This window comes from Marmota flaviventris (assembly GCF_047511675.1).
Source record: "Marmota flaviventris isolate mMarFla1 chromosome 17 unlocalized genomic scaffold, mMarFla1.hap1 SUPER_17_unloc_1, whole genome shotgun sequence".
NCBI lineage: Eukaryota > Metazoa > Chordata > Mammalia > Rodentia > Sciuridae > Marmota > Marmota flaviventris.
In genome coordinates, this window is record NW_027287693.1 from 470,993 (window position 1) to 487,561 (window position 16,569).

The 16,569-nt window shown below is 57.9% G+C and overlaps 2 protein-coding genes across 2 annotated transcripts in view; one reads left to right on the forward strand and one right to left on the reverse strand.

Annotated features, from left to right (window-relative positions):
• Window positions 1–11,014, forward strand: part of LOC139703716 (transmembrane protein 132E) — a 49,004-nt gene extending 37,990 nt beyond the window's left edge. The window contains exons 2-9 of the mRNA XM_071607163.1: window positions 397–1,327; window positions 2,136–2,282; window positions 2,560–2,752; window positions 3,461–3,604; window positions 5,703–5,908; window positions 7,832–8,120; window positions 9,028–9,219; window positions 9,965–11,014. Of these exons, the coding sequence (XP_071463264.1) occupies window positions 397–1,327; window positions 2,136–2,282; window positions 2,560–2,752; window positions 3,461–3,604; window positions 5,703–5,908; window positions 7,832–8,120; window positions 9,028–9,219; window positions 9,965–11,014 (3,152 nt within the window). The remainder of the gene's footprint in view (window positions 1–396; window positions 1,328–2,135; window positions 2,283–2,559; window positions 2,753–3,460; window positions 3,605–5,702; window positions 5,909–7,831; window positions 8,121–9,027; window positions 9,220–9,964) is intronic.
• Window positions 1–16,569, reverse strand: part of LOC114082774 (E3 ubiquitin-protein ligase rififylin) — a 786,130-nt gene that overhangs the window by 389,758 nt on the left and 379,803 nt on the right. The gene's annotated exons all lie outside the window — the stretch shown is intronic.

Consider the following 16,569-nt stretch of genomic DNA (forward strand, 5'->3'; position numbering starts at 1 on the left):
TTACACTTCCTGGGCTCCAGAGCTGGGCTCAGCCCTGTAGGCTCGGGACTTCAGAAGGTCCTCACCAGGCACATTGAGGCAGAAACAATTTTGAGGCTCATTTGGCAGGTCTTGAGGTTTCCAAAGCACCAGGGGAGGCAACTTCACCAAAGCTTCACAAGGCTTTATGATGGAATTGGCTTTACCCTGAGGACGAAGAGGAAGAAATAAAACATGGGCAAGAGGGTTATTAACAAAGAACAAAGGTGGCGCCAGGCTGGGTGCCTGGTAGCAGGGCCCTGGACCACCAAAGACAGTGGACCAGGCTGTCTGTGGGGGTGAGAGGTAGGCAGCCAGGGGCTGGGGTCCAGCGTGCCTCTCCTGACCACTCTGGGTCTCTTTGCTCTCTGTCCCCAGCCTCCAGCCGCTCCCACCCTGCCAGTCCCAGCCCACCGGGGCCTCCGGCCAGCCCCGTGCTGCCGGTCAGCTACCGCCTGTCGCACACGCGTCTGGCCTTCTTCCTGCGGGAGGCGCGGCCCCCGTGGCCAGCGGTGGCCAACGGCTCCCTGCAGCGCTCCGAGCCCTTCGTGGTGTTCCAGACCAAGGAGCTGCCGGTGCTCAACGTCTCCCTGGGGCCCTTCAGCACCAGCCAGGTGGTAGCGCGGGAGCTGCTGCAGCCCTCCAGCACCTTGGACATCCCCGAGCGCCTGACGGTCAACTGGAAGGTGCGGGCCTTCATCGTCCGCGCCCGGGTGCCGGCCTCGCAGCCTGTGGCGCAGGTGCTCTTCTACGTGGCCGGCAGAGACTGGGATGATTTTGGGGTCACCGAGCGCTTGCCCTGTGTCCGCCTGCACGCTTTCAGGGATGCCCGGGAGGTCAAGAGCTCCTGCCGTCTCAGTGGAGGCCTGGCCACCTGCCTTGTGCGGGCCGAGCTGCCCCTGGCCTGGTTTGGACCCCCGGCCCCCGCGGTGCCCCCCAGCGCCCGCCGCAAGTCCCCGGATGGGTTGGAGCCCGAGGCCGCGGGCGAGAGCCAGCAGGCTGAGCTCTACTACACCCTCCACGCCCCCGATGCGGCGGGCGGCTGCGGGGGCTCACGGCGGGCACCTGGGCAGGGGATGGGGGCGCGCGCTGAAAGCCCCACGCAGCACCCCTTGCTACGCATCGGGAGCATCAGCCTCTTCCGCCCGCCACCTCGGAGGGCGCTGCAGGAGCACAGGCTGGACAGCAACCTGATGATCCGCCTGCCCGACCGGCCGCTCAAGCCAGGGGAGGTACTGAGCATTCTCCTCTACCTGGCCCCCAACTCCTCCTCGCCCTCCAGCCCCAGCGTGGAGCATTTCACACTCAGGTAACAGAGCTGTCGTCAGGGGTCTGGCTTCCCTTCCAAGGTCCAGTAGATCCCCGACACCTTGTCCAGGTCCTAGCTGGATCTCTGTCCAGCATCCTAATCTCAGCTCTCCCATCTATGGCAAAAGACTGCGAACTTAGGTGAGCCACCACCCCCATGTTCTTAGTCCTTCTGATGGCAACCAAAACCTCTGCGTCTCCTTTATCTCAATGGAGTCACCATCACAGTAAAAGGCATAGCCAGTTTTCACACATGTAGAGGCTCAGAATGATGGGATGTGGCTGCAAGGGCTCTGGAGGATCAGCTATCCAACTCCCCCATTTTACAGAGGAGGAAACAAAGGCTAGAGAGGAGACAGAGGTCAGAAAGCACCCCCTTGGATGATAGCCATAAGACCAACAGGTGTATGTGCCTGTTGGGACATTGGTCTCAGTCCTGGGGTTGAGAGAAGAATTTTTTGAGACTCCCACTTTTTCTATACTTTCAGAAGAACACAGCTCATGAATTCAAAAATGCTTAGATCATATCACATCCCCCACAAAACATACGATGTTTCCCAGTTGGAATGCATGGTTTGAGTCATGGTGGACGATTCTGACATAAAATAGAGCCCACGGACACACTGCCCCACATGAGCAATACGTACCTATGTGGTGTCAGATACCAAGACCCTTAAGTCTAGGACTCAGGGTCTCTTAGCTCCCCTGTTCCCCCACCCCAACTCCAGCCCAGAGGTGGTGGCCAGGCACCCAGACTTTGGGTCCCAGCCTAACCCTCTCTCTCTCCTCTGTTTCGCTCTTTGTTCCAGGGTGAAGGCCAAAAAGGGTGTGACCCTTCTAGGCACCAAGTCACGAAGTGTCCAGTGGCATGTGACCTCAGAGCTGCTGACGGGAGCAAAGCACTCAACGGCCACTGTGGATGTGGCCTGGGCCCAGGGCACTCCCCTGCCCCCCTGGTGAGCCCTACCTCTTTGCAGAGCAGGCACCTAGAGGGGTGGGGGGTCCTCAATGGCAAGGCTGGGCTTGTGAAGGGTTGGGACCCCGTTGATGGGAAATCTGAGGTCTGGACCCCAACATGGGACTTTGGGGACAGGTTATCTCAAGAGGGCTGAAGAGGCCCAGGGCCATAGAAGGCTGCTGCTGAGGAGGGATGGGGTCCCCTCTGAGGGTTTCAGAGCTCCCCGGCTTCTCCTGGTCTTCATCCTCTGTCCCCCTTCTTTCCCTCCCTGTCAGGGAGGGCCAGGGCCCCCTGGAGATTCTACAGCTAGACTTTGAGATGGAGAACTTCACCAGCCATTCGGTCAAGCGGAGAATCATGTGGCACATCGACTACCGTGGCCATGGTGCCCTACCTGACCTGGAGCGGGCAGTCACCGAGCTGACAGTCATCCAGCGGGATGTGCAAGCCATTCTGCCCCTAGCAATGGTGAGTGGCCAGGCGACCAGGCCAGTGGCTGCCTATGTCTCTATGTGTGGGGGGGCAGTGAGCATGGCTGAGTGCGTGTGTGCTTGTGGGCGCCCACAGAGGGGACTACGCAGGAGACTGCCTCCACCCTCCCGGTGGGCACTCCTGGAGGGTGGGCAGTCACCATGTAGAGGCTGCTCAGGGGAGGTTTCCTAGAGGAGGTAGCCATGCAGGGGAGTGGGAGGAAGGTCAGGTGGGAGGAGGTCAGGTAAGGGGAAGGGCTCTCACTGTCACGGAAGATGAGGAGGGTGCCTTGGACAGGTGGACAAAGATATAGCAGTGGAGATGTGAGTAGTTTCTCCAAAGGAAGCCATGACTTTAGAAGGAGCACGGGGTAGAATGGCCATGTGGGACCAACCCAGTGCACCTTGAGGAGCCAGGTGAATGCGTTAGCTGTTACTCTGAGCATCCTGATGGTGAGGCCCACACAGACTAAGGCTGGGGAGCAGAGTGAGGCCTAGGTGAGGCTCCACAGCTGTCCACGTGACAGACCCTCCAAGAAGGAGCGTGAGTCTGAGTGGTAGCTTATCCCTGCACACGGGTGCCTGTGTCCCCATGGGAAGGTTATGCCTCTGAAGAGTGGCAGCAGCCAGGTCCAGGGTCTTGGTAGACATATCCCTATAGAGAAAGGGACCACAAACAGAACTCCCTCCTCTGCTCCTCCCTCAGGATACAGAGATCATCAACACAGCCATCTTGACGGGCAGGACCGTGGCCATCCCTGTGAAAGTCATTGCCATCGAAGTGACAGGCCTTGTGCTAGATGTCTCCACCCTCGTGGACTGCGAGTCTGACAATGAGGACATCATCAAGGTGAGCTTCCTGGAGGCGGGTCCTCTAGATGAAGATGGTGTTGGACCCTCTGGGGGAGTGGACCCCCAAACCAGAGTCGAGGTGGCTTATCTCACTCATCCTTAAAAACTGCACTCAGAACCTCCCCTTCCCTCCCACAGCACCAGGCTCATGCATCCTGAGTGGCCGCATGCCTGTCTGAAACGGTCCATCCCTAAGTCTCTTCTCCCTAGAGAACTTCCGAGTACCGCTGCAGCCAGTCCTGTAGGGCTTCCTGGAGGAAGAGGGAGCTGACGGCTTGGCCATCCCAAAGAGAACTCAAACTCAACCCAGGAAGTCATTACTGAGCCCTGGGGTGTGACAGACATTGGGCAAGGCAAGGGAGAGCGGGGAGGTGGGCTCCTCACAGACTGACCCTGAACCCCCAGGCAGATGGAGCTCAGGGAAGAAGTCCTCAGAAGGTTGTACACAGAGGTCCCCACTCTGCCGCACCCCCTGACTCCTGCAGGCCCCTCCCAGCCACAGCTCTCCAGCAGGGACCTGCTCTGCCCCAAGTCCTCCTCAGCCCAGAACACAGGATGCTCTTCTGTCTTGGGTGGCCACTTTGCCACCTCCCTATTTGCAGAGGTGAGATGGGGCAGAGAAGGAGCATGGGGCCAGAGCTGTCCAGCCCTGGAAGGAAGCTTGGAGGAGGGCAGGAGAGGGAGGCAGGGGTCCTCTCTGCTCACCTGGGCTACCTCGTGCCCACTCTCCTCGTGCCCTGCCTCTGGGTCCCACTGAGAGTGGAGAACCTGGTGCTGCCCTCATCCGCCCCGACCCTGGCAGAAGGCTCTCAGGGGAGTCAGAGCAGAGGCTCCGTGCCACACCCCCTGGCCCTTGGCAGCCGCTTGGAAGCCTTGCCGGGGGGCCATGGGGCTCTCCACTGCTGGCTGGCTGGAAAACCGTTCAGGTCCCTGAAGCCCTCACCTGCACCTTTTCTGTTGCCCAGATTCCCCTACCCGAGTGATAGCTGTAGAGACTGAGGGGAATCATCAAGGCTTCTAAGTGGGATTTGTGATGAAACTCCATGCGATGCTCCCAGGTTCTTTATGGGCCTGGCCAGCATTCTAAGTGGAATCTGCCGGGCTGCAGATGGCATCTCTGCCTGCCCAGGTGGGAAATGAGCATTTCTGGCAGGGCTACTGTCCCCACTTTCCCCCATGCACCCTCTGAGATGATTAAGGGACCTGGGATGGTCCAGGGGCTCATTTCCATGAGCCACAGTCCCAGAACCCTCCCCGCCCCCACTGCAGAGACTCTGGGGATCCTCCGCCCCATTGAGGGCATGTGCCAGCAGGAGCGCCTAGGCACCATGCACGTAGGAGGCACTCGAGCATGTGCCAGGTGTGTGCGTGGGCACACTGAGCACACACACCCATCTGTGTTTGCCCTGAAGTCCTGGCAGCGACCTCTCTGTGAGTGGGCAGTGGTCTCCAGGAAGATGTGCTCAGGAGGCAGCCAGTTGCCATCTCTAGGAATCTCTAGGAATGCAGGTTGCTGCCCAGGTGGGCATGCATTTGCCAAAGCCTCCCCTACTGGTGGCAAACATCCAGGAGTCTGCATTTGGGCATCTGATGTTCCCTCCCCGGCTTCCTCGCCTCCACACCTGGCTAGTGCAGCCCCCTCACCTGAAATTACCCAGCTGCCCATTCTCCTGGGGCAGCACAGAGGAGGCGTGGACCTGCCCCTCACCACGATCCCCTCCACCTCAACTTCCTCCTGCCCAGTGGGGCGCCCTCTCCTGCCAGACACCTGACTCCTGAGCTATCAATTACTAAGGACCTTGTGAGGCCCTTCAACCTGGGGTCTCCTCACCAGGTGGTTCCGTCAGGTCAGAACCAGCCCCTACAGAAACACTTGCAGGCTGGCACCACCAAGGACCAGTGGGCACAGAGGCAGGCTTTCTAGAAAAACAGGGTGGAAAGTGGCATCTCCCAGTGGAATCAGCGCCTTCTCCCACCTGGTGGCCCCTCTCTCTCCAGCAGGCCTCCTGCCCCTGCTTGCCACACACATGTCCCCCACACTGCCCTGCAGGAAGACCTGCGGGGCAAGGCACATGGCCGGCTCCTCCTCTCCCCAGGTTTCCAGCAGCTGTGACTATGTATTTGTGAGCGGAAAGGAGTCTCGAGGGTCCATGAACGCCAGGGTCACCTTCCGCTACGACGTCCTCAGCGCCCCCCTGGAAATGACAGTCTGGGTCCCCAAGCTGCCTCTGCACATCGAGCTCTCGGATGCTCGCCTCAGCCAAGTGAAGGGCTGGAGGGTACCTATCCTCCCTGACAGCAGGTACAGCCCCCCGCACACACAGGACACTTGGGACACTCACAGGTGGATACAGCCTCCTCAGAGGCTGAGCTGCAGATGTGGATAAGGCCCCGGGTAAACCGGTTCTGTGGGTCAGCTGTGCAATCAACAAACGTATTGAACAGCTACTGTGTGGTAGGTACTACTGACCGGTGTTTGAGATATGGAACCAGAGAGCTGACCCTGCCAAGTTCTCCGTCCAGCAGAGAAGGCAGACACCTATGTGCCACAGAACATAATGGTGCATGGGATGTCCTGTGCACGGGTGTCAAGCCAAAGCAGGCTTCCTAGAAGAGTTGACCCTTGATTTAAATCTTTTTTTTTCTTCTTTTTTTTTTTTTTTTTTTGGTACTGGGGATTGAACCCAGGGGCACTTTCCCAGAGAGCCAAATCCTCAGCCCTTTTTATTCTTTATTTTGAGACAGGGTCTCACTAAGTTGCTCAGCCTCACTAAGTTGTTGAGGCTAGTCTCAAACTTGCAATCCTCCTGCCTCAGCCTCCCCAGCCGATGGGATTATAGGTGTGTGCTTGAGTTAAATCTTAAAGGATGAGTAGAAAGGAGAAAGGGTGAGAGAGCAGCCAGGTACATCCAGTGGAGCAGATGCACCATCATAGGAACGCAAGTGCCTGGGCACAGCTGCCCCTACATGGGCACACTGAGGGCAGACTCACGAGCACATGAACACAGGCACCGTGACACACACCCCACCTCCTCGAAGTGATGCAGGCTCATGCACCTGAGTGCCCATCTGCAGGGCATCAACACGTGTCCTCACCATGCTCCACCCACCCACTCTCTCAGAGCTACAACAGAGAAGGGCCCAGCAAGGAAGAGAAGCAAGGGAAATTAGCAGGCAGCTAGGGTGGGGTGGAGAAAGAAGCAGGTGGCCAAGGGAGAATGGGACTGAGTTCAGTTCCACAGAGATTTACAAAAGCAAGGTTGTGCAGACCAGGGCCTCTGAAACCTGAGTGAACCAGGGCATCCTGCTAAAATGCAGCTTCTGATGGGGAAGGTCTGGAGGAGCCTGAGATTCTGCATTTCTGACCATCTACCGAGTGATGGGGATGCTGCTTTAAGTAGTGAGGATAGAACAAACTCTGCAGTCTGGCTTAAATCCTGACTCAGTACTAGCTGTGCAAACTTGGGCTATTCACATAACCTCTCTGTGCCTCATTTTTCTTACCTGTAAAATAAGCAAGATAATACTTCTCATGGGATTGTGGTGAGGATTAAATCAGTCAACACAGATGAAAAAGCCCTTTGTGTGAATGAATATTTGGGCTGGTTGATACTGACAAAGCTCTCGCAAGCTTTCTCTCTGGAGCGTGCCTTCCTGGCAGGGAATCTACTGATGTGAGCATCTTTTCCAACCTGCTAGGTTGAGAATTCCCCAACTCATCAGATCCCAGAGTTCCCTTTTGCTTAACAGTTTGTCAATTTGTCTCTCTCCTCTCACCTTTTACTAAAAGCAGCGAGGGGCAGCTGGGCTGCCCCTTCTAGACCTTGCTTGGAAATCTCCTCCGTTAAATTTCCAAGTTCATTGTCTGCAAGTTGTGCGTGATTCAGCTAGGCCTTCTGGCGCTCTCTAACAGGGAGCCCCTTTACTCCAGTTTGGAGCTGAGCACAGAACCAGGCTCATGCTTAGTGCTAAAGAAGGCAGGAGTCATCAATTGGGATCAAGTGCCAACTATGCAGAGGCTTGGGTTAGAGAGGAAAAGGTCGGGGCTCCTGGCACAAACTTAGAGATGGAGGCACGAACCAGGAGGAGGTTTGCAGAGCCTCCACCCATGGGGAGCTGGAAGGACCATCAGGGCAAGGATGAGGGCAGAGACTTGTGCAGGTCAGAGCTAGGGTGAAGTGCCCTCAGCCCAGCCAGCCCCGACCTTGGTGCATCCCCACCCCAGGTCAGCCCGGGAAAGCGAAGACGAGGATGAGGAGGAAGAGGAGCGGCGGCAGAGCGTGAGCCGGGGCTGTACCCTGCAGTACCAGCATGCCACCCTGCAGGTCTTCACCCAGTTCCACACAACGTCATCTGAGGGCACTGACCAGGTGGTCACCATGCTGGGCCCAGACTGGTTGGTGGAGGTCACGGATTTGGTCAGTGACTTCATGCGGGTAGGCGACCCCCGAGTGGCACACATGGTGGACAGTAGCACGCTAGCGGGACTGGAGCCAGGCACCACCCCCTTTAAGGTAGGCCTGAGCCGGGTGAGCACAAAGGGGTCTGGTTTACCTGTGGGTGGAGAGCTCAGAGCCCCTGGGAGCAACCCCAACTGGCCCCAGGACCTGCTTCCTTCCCACCTGTCATTCTGCCTGAAGTTACACCACTGAAGGTCAAGTCCTTCCAGCTTCATCTTGGCAAAGGTCTTCACTGCATGAGGCATCAACCATTGTCCAGCCTCCCACAGGGAGGGGGACTGTGTGCGGGTGGAGAGGGGCTGCGGGAGCAGGGGAGAGCCGCTCCAGAAACTCAGCTTGGACCTTGCTCCCTGATAATTCGGTGTCTGGGTAGAGCTCATGGATCTGAGAGATTATAAATAGGGACCCAGGGGCTGGCATCTGCCTGCAGTCAGATTTGGTTTAGAAAACGATTGGTGCAACATTCCAAAATTGAGAGGTTTTCTCCTTTCAAAAAAACAGTCTAGATTTCTGGTTTTTACAAAAAAAATGAATCCGGCAAGACTGAGCCTACATCCCCACCTGGCCACGATCAGCAGGAGTCATGAGTTTCCCCTTCCGTGAGCATGAGTTCTCCCACTTGCCACCGTCCCCACTTCTCCTTTTTGTCTCCCTGACATTGAGGCCAAACATCACTTACTGTTTATCACCGTGTGAGGGTTATTGTCCTCAAAATCAGCTCACCCCTCTCATCCGGGTTCCTGACTGGCTCCTGTGAGCCCCCCACCCTCTTGTGACCCCTGGACCTTGGTTCCTGCTTGCAGGCCTAAGGCAGAGCCAGAAGTCTGCCTCCCTGCCTCCCTGCCCACCCCATGGCTCTGGGCTCCTCTTCTGGCAGCGAGGGGCATCCTCCCTGGGGAGACCCTGGGTGGGGGCTGCCGCCTTCCTGGCTCTCTCCCATCCCCATCCTGCTCTGCCTCAGGTGGTGTCCCCACTGACGGAGGCGGTGCTAGGGGAGACGCTGCTGACAGTGACAGAGGAAAAGGTCAGCATCACACAGCTGCAGGCCCAGGTGGTGGCGAGCCTGACGCTCTCCCTGCGGCCCAGCCCTGGAAGCAGCCACACCATCCTGGCCACCACAGCTGCACAGCAGACCCTCACCTTCCCCAAGCAGGTAGCTGGCTGCCTGACCTGCCAGCAAGGGGGTCTGGGGCGTGGAGGGAGGGCTTAGGGGCTCTGTCTTTCCTTTACGCCATGAGTCCCCTAGTCAGGTCTTCAGGTGACAGAAGCTCTCTCTGCCCTCAGAACCCCTCAGTGTCTGCCCTGTCCCCTCCCCCTGCCCTACACAGGGGTCTGGGCAGCTTCTCCTGCACTTGCCACCTGAGATCTTCCTGTGGACAGGCGACAGGTGGGAGCACAGAGGGGGTGAGGAGGTGGGCTTCAAGCATGGAGCCAGGAGTCAAGACGCAGGGGTCCTCCACCCCCAGTGCTCTGCACATGAGCCAGGGCCATTGCTTCTCTCTGGGCTCTGCTTGCTCCTCTGCAGGAAGAGGAATTCTCAGAAGTTAAGACTCACCAAGGAGGAGGCTAGGAGCATGTGTTATCATAAGCCAAGGGTCTGATGGGGGATCTCAAGATCAGGAATGCAGATTTGGGGCTACTGCCGCAGCATAAGAGCAGAACTGAAGGCGGAATTTGCCTTGGGTTCAAGAGGACAGAAGCAGTCTCTGGGGTAGCACCAGGCTGGATGCCATGATGCCTTTCACCCCTCCCCCCCAACCTGGGAGGACTTGTGCCTGCCACATGCCAGTTTCCACGGGGAAGGTAGAAGGGGGCCAGAGATCCTTGATCCTTATCCTTGTAGCCATCAGGACCTAGTGGGGCAGGCTTTCTCACTCCTATCCCCTCCTCCTCCGCAGGAAGCCCTCCTGAGCCTCTGGCTCTCCTATAGTGATGGCACCACGGCCCCACTCTCCCTTTACAGCCCACGGGACTACGGGCTGCTGGTGAGCAGCCTGGATGAGCGAGTGGCCACAGTCACTCAGGATCGGGCCTTCCCACTGGTGGTAGCTGAGGCCGAGGGGGCCGGGGAGCTGCTCCGCGCCGAGCTCACGATTGCCGAGAGCTGCCAGAAAACCAAGCGCAAGAGCGTTCTGGCCACGACCCCCGTGGGCCTGCGAGTGCACTTCGGGAGGGACGAAGAGGACCCCACTTACGACTACCCAGGCCCCAGCCAGCCGGGAGCTGGCGGGGGCGAGGACGAGGCCCAAGGAGCCGGTCCTCCAGGCACAGGGGGCCCTGCGCTGGCGGCCCCTGGACTGGGCACCTCCGCGGTGCCACCCACAGAGGACTTCTTGCCGCTGCCCACCGGCTTCCTGCAGATGCCCCGGGGTCTGACGGACCTGGAGATCGGCATGTACGCACTGCTGGGCGTCTTCTGCCTCGCCATCCTCGTCTTCCTCATCAACTGCATCGTCTTCGTGCTGCGCTACCGACACAAGCGCATCCCGCCCGAGGGCCAGACCAGCATGGACCACTCTCACCACTGGGTGTTCCTGGGCAACGGGCAGCCGCTTCGGGTGCAAGGGGAGCTCTCGCCGCCCGCCGGCAACCCTCTGGAGACCGTGCCCGCCTGCTGCCACGGGGACCACCACAGTAGCGGCAGCTCCCAGACCAGCGTCCAGAGCCAGGTGCACGGACGCGGCGATGGCTCCTCGGGCGGCTCCGCCCGGGACCAGGCCGAGGACCCAGCCAGCTCTCCCACCTCCAAGCGCAAGCGGGTCAAGTTCACCACCTTCACTACGCTGCCCTCGGAGGAGCTGGCCTATGACTCTGTGCCAGCCGGCGAAGAGGACGAGGAGGATGAAGAGGACCTGGGTTGGGGCTGCCCCGACGTGGCGGGAGCCAAGCGGGCCACTCCGCCCCCGGACCTGCACAATTACATGCGCAGAATCAAAGAGATTGCTTAGAGGCGCCATCCCGGGTGGCAAGGATGACCCCCCACACCGGCTGCGTGGGTGGGACCAGCGGGGACCCCGGTTCACACCACAGGGCAGGCGGGTTGGTTTTATACTCCCCACCCCTGCAGCTTTGCTTGGAGGAACTTGGATGGCTCCCTATTCTGGCCCCTCCCACCTCCCAGTGTCACCCTCTCCTGCCACCTGGGGGTGGAGGGCCCCTTCCTGAGGGGCTTGCAAGGAGGGAAGCAGGCAGGGCTCCGTCCTGTCCTTTCCAGCCTCTGCGGGTCTAGGCAGCCCAGCTGCCCCAGGAGCGGGGCCCTGAGGTCCAGCATGGGGGAGGTGAGCCCACACTGTGCCCGGTCCTGTCTCCTGCTCCCCTGTCCTCCCCCTGTGCCAGGGGGACCTGGGGAATCTTGTGTCACAGACTGCACAAAGACTTTTCTTAAACCAATATTCAGGGATTTCTGTCCTGCAGGGTGGGGAGGCAGCGGCTGCCTGCCTTGCCAAGGATCTTGCTGCAGACAACATTTGGGGGTCGGTGGACAGTCATGGCATCTGCTGGCTTCCAGGTGCCTCCCAGGGCCTAGAGCTGACTCTACAGTGGTGTCTGGTGCCAAGCCAGCACCTTCTGGGTTCTCCTCAGGACTCCCTCCTGCCCCCCCAAGGGCTGTGGGCAGGGGGGCCCCAAGCGGGAGGAGTCCCCAGTCCCCTCTCTGGCCAAACCATACCCCAGAGCACTGTGGCCAGCAGGGCCCAGGGAGGCCTAGGTGCCTCCTGCCTCCCCCACTGCAAGGTCAACACGACTGCGCCTTAGCCGCCTCCGCTCTGCTCACCACCCCTTCCCTCTGCACCGCAGGGCAGGCAGCCACACCACCACCCGCCCCCCAGGAGGAAATCCCTGCCGGGGGAGAAGAGGGCCCAGGGAGCACTGTGGGGGGCCGAGGGGCACACGAAGGCAGAGGGAGCTGGCGCCTCCCCTGTCCCATCCCACAGCCACTTTTCTCTTGGGTTCTACCCACCACTGTGTTGGATTTTTTTCATAAATAAATGGAGGCCATTGGACTGGGGGTGGGAGCCGCAACTCCCGGCAAACAGACATGGTGGCTGGTTCCATGGTGCCTGGTTCCGTCTCTTGCTCGTGGCGTGGACACACATGCACACACGCACGCATACACCATGCGCACACCACATGACACGAGGCCACACTGGCTGGCCCCTGCATGCAGGTCCCTTAGGCCCTCGGATGCCCCTTGGATGCCCACATCAAATGACAAAGGATCCACAAACTGGCAAGTGTGCCTTACGAAGAGGTGGCTTCTAGGTGTGTGCCAGGATTGGCTCTGAGGCGGGAAGGGCCAGCTGAGGGTGGGAGGCCACGGAAGAACAAGAGAGGGGAGAGGATTGGGGTGCTCCCCCGAGTGCTCTCCCCTGCCTCATGGAAACCTCCTGTCCCTTCAACGTGGCATTGATACGGAAATTCCTAGGGTTTCCATGGTAGGATAAGGCATGTTGGGTGTCCCCTTGTCCCACCAATGGACCATGGTTGACTCACAGACCCTTATACGCAGAGATCACCCCCACATACACACAGGCAGCAACCCCAAGCAGAGGACAGGGCACAGAAGCTGCAGGCAGGCAGGGGGAGACTGGCCCAGCCTTCTATGCCCATGGACAGGTGAGTACAGCAACCATCTTGAAGAGAGGAAGAATAGCCGTCAACCCCCCAGAAAGGACCAGCAGCTTTCTGCCCCCCCAAAACATGCCCTTGCCCACCAAGTGGAGATGCTGGCTTCCATGACTCTCTGCTCTACCCCAGTAGCAGCCCGGGGGTGTTGTGAGGATTCCATGAGGTGGTAATGTGTAAAGTGTCCTATATGGCACCCAGCAGCAGACAGGACGCCAGGGCAGACCACTGCACAGAGAGGGTCTCAAGGAAGGGTCCTGGCCACAACCAGTTCTGAGCTTCCAGGCAAGGCATGGGTTTGACAAGAAGACCAGGGACGGATGATTTTGCAACAAGGATCCGATGGGCTCCGCGGCAAGGGGGTAGCTGCTGAAGAGCTGTGTGCAGGGCAGAACCCCAGGGGTTCACCTGTGGGCTCTCCTAGAGTTCTAGGAGCACCAGACCCCGATGTTCAAATCCACCCTGATGTGAGCTCCTGGTGAACCTTAGAAGGACACAGGTCAATTGGCAAGTGCTCTACCAATGTGTGCTGACTAAATTAAAGCCCATTACAGACCATCGATGGCCTTGGTATCATCCCAGGTTTGGGATTTTGCAGACTCTACTATCTAATTAGTTTAGAAAATCATAAGTGATCCAAGTCGTTCCCTTGAGACTCTCATAAGGGAGAGAGATGAGGACAGGTGTGCTTCGAGGAGGAATACCCCAGGTTTCGGGGTGGGGAGGCTACAGGTGTTCAGCTCGGAGCCATTTGTTCATTCAACACATTAGGCTCTTGTTACGTGCTGGCCCTGCTCAGTGAGGGGGGGGGGTGGGTCTGGGAAGCCCTGTGCACCTGTCTTCAAGGAGCCCTCACAGGGAAGACAGGTAAGTTATCACCTGGATGGCCACAGAGTTTTGCCCTGGGGCGGTGGGGCACAGAGGAGTGGTTGCACCTACTGCCCCCAAGCCTGGAACATGAGCCCCTGGCAGTAAGGAAACACAAGAGCATTTGTGCAAACATGTGAGGACTACAGAAGGTGTGGGCCAGGTGCGGTGGTGCACGCTTGTAATCCCAGCAACTCGGGAGGCCAAGGCGGGAGGATGGCAAGTTCAAGGTTAGCCCCAGCAACTGTGAGGCCCTAAGCAACTTTACAAGGCCTTGTGTCAGAATCAAAAAATAAAAAGAACTGGGGATGTAGCTCAGTGGCAAAGCATCCCTGGGTTTCATTCCCAGTACCAAAAAGAGAGAAGGAGAGAGAGAAGGTGTGGTGGGCCCAGCATGAATCTGGGAATTAGGCTCAGGCTTGAGGTCCAGCTACTTCCCTGTCCCTGGGTGAAGGAACACAGGACAGCAGGAGCAAGGGTGCTCGCTAGGAGGGTGCTGCAGGAAGCACTCGGGCCATGAGCCCGGGCAGCAGGAACAGGGCTGGTGCATACAGTGGTACTCAGCAGGAGAATTTGCCCAGGGTTTATCCCAGCTGGAGATGGCAGGAGGAGAGAAGACCTGCCACCTCCTTGCCGAATGAGTTTCAGAGGCCAGGCCACTGCCAGAGGGAAGCGTTTGGCAGCTTCTGTGCCTTCAGCAACCAGAGACGAGGGCCCAGAGAGGAAAAGCCTTTGGCCGAAAGTCACACAGCACACACTAGATAACATGGCCAGCGACATGCATGCTGCCTTGTCCTGTAATCTGTGTCCCTTTCTCTTCATCCCCCCGCCTCCGGGTCCACATGCAAGAACTCAGGAGCGATTGCTAGAAACAGCGACGCCTTGACCCCGGCCGAGTTCCAGCAGGAGCGGGATTGGCGGGAATGAGGGGGGACATTAAGTTAACAGCCCCTCTGGAATGGCCCTGGCACTGAACTCCTCTTTAAAAATTTGTCTTCAACTCTGAAAACGAATCAAGGGACCTTGTAAAGAAGAGTTATTGACAGAGAGCTGCTCGGGGAACACCAGGAACCGGGTCCATGAATCAGCTTGCTGCAAAATGAGATTTCTCAGCCGGAGCAGGGAAGGCAGGGCCGGGATAGGGAGCGGCCACCAGAATGATTACCTCCACCTGTGCCACCCTAGGCCAGGTCCCCACCTCTGTCTTGATGAACTGAACACTTACCATGTACCAGGCACAGGGTCACCCTTAAGAAATGACTTCTGGGGCAGGGAGACAGATATTGGCACCAAAAGGAGAGGATTACAAATAGAGTAGATGGGCCAGAGGAGGAAACTCTTACTTCCCAAGTCAGGTTGTTAGGGGCTTCTGGAATCTGACAGTGTATTTGCTGTGTGACCTCCAGCTAATACATCACCAACTCTGAGCCCTCATTTCCTTATTTGGAAAACACAGAAATCACCACTACTAGATAAGATCCACTGGCCTTCCTTCAAAAGCCCCACTGTTTCAACACTTGTATTTCTACCAAGAGTCTAGGGACATAGGGATGTGTACTCCTATATCATAGATAAGGACACACAGGCACAGAGAGGGCAAGGAATTTGCCCAAGGTCTCCAGCTTAGACACGACCTGGCCCACCTACTGTCTACTGCATTCTGAGGCAACCAATGACACTGTCAAGTGAAGGGGGATGAGGTTGGAGAAGTTTGCCTTGGGGGGAGATTAGAGAAGTGTCCTAAGGATTTGATGTGCCCTGTGCTGGCTGAGGGGCCAGGCTGCAAGACCCCAATTAAGGTACAGATGGTAGATAATGCTTGAGGCAGATGGAGGACGATGGCTCAACCATACACACTGGCCTCTGCCACGGTTTGAGTGACCACTGGGAACCTCATCCCAGCAGACTGTCACAGCAGGCAATCAGGCAGTCCCTCAAAGCAGAGACCCTGCAACATTTTTCTAAGAAGCGGTGGGGCTGGGCTTGTCTGAACAGCTGGTGGCATCAGCAGAGATGCCCAGCATAGGGAGCTGGGTGTCAGCCTGCACCTGACCTTCCCTTTGGGGAATTCCTGCTGTCCCCTAGGACTTAGCAAGAGAAACTGCAAACTGAGGCGATCCAGGCCCCCATCCCTGTCACTTTGGCTCAGTGAGCAATTATTAAACCTTTCCACGGATCCAGGCACAGAGAAAGTAGGAGTGTTAAAAAGTCACCAACGTTTATTGAGACCTCACAATCTGCAGACCACTTCGTCTCCATCCTTTCATGGATTTTCACAACAACCAGTTAAGGTAGAGGCTATTACTAGGCCCGTTTTACAGACGACAACACTGAGGTTCAGAAAAGTTATATGACTTGCCTCAAGCCACAAAGCAAATCCATAACAGAGCCAGGATGCAGAACCAGGCTACATGGGCCCCAAGTTCCATGATTTTCCCACTGTTCCCCATGGCCCCCCGCAGGGAAGTCTGGGGACTCAGAGAGGCGTTCTGATGTGCTGGCAGAGCACTGGGCTGGGAGTCCAGGGGCTCAGCAGGAATTCTCACTCTGCCTGTGTCTGCTGGTGTGGCCGTGAACCCGACATCACCCATGTGTGGAGCAAGACAAGACCCTCCACTGGAGTCCAGGGCCCAGGGTGTCCCCCTAGGGCCTTCAGTCCTGATGGCTCTTGGACTTGGAGGTGTGAAGTCCTGGATCCCACCAAGTCCTGCCCGTTCACACCCTGCACCATCCCCCACCCTCTTGGAGAGACAGCTGTTGTGGGTGGGCAGAGGCAGGCGGGAAGGGACTTTGGTGGTCCTCAGCTGCGGTGCAGGCTTCTCCAGTCTCTGCTTTACACTCCTGTGGGCTGGGGTTGCCATGTTGTAAGTGGGTGTTGTGAAAGAGCAAGCAGGGTGAGTGAGGTGATACTGGGTGCGTGCCAGAGAGACAGGGCATCTTCAAAGTACAAGCTGCCTGTCCCCTACCCACAGGGAGCTCCCGGTCTGATGCCTGGGTCCCAGGTTCCGCTCTA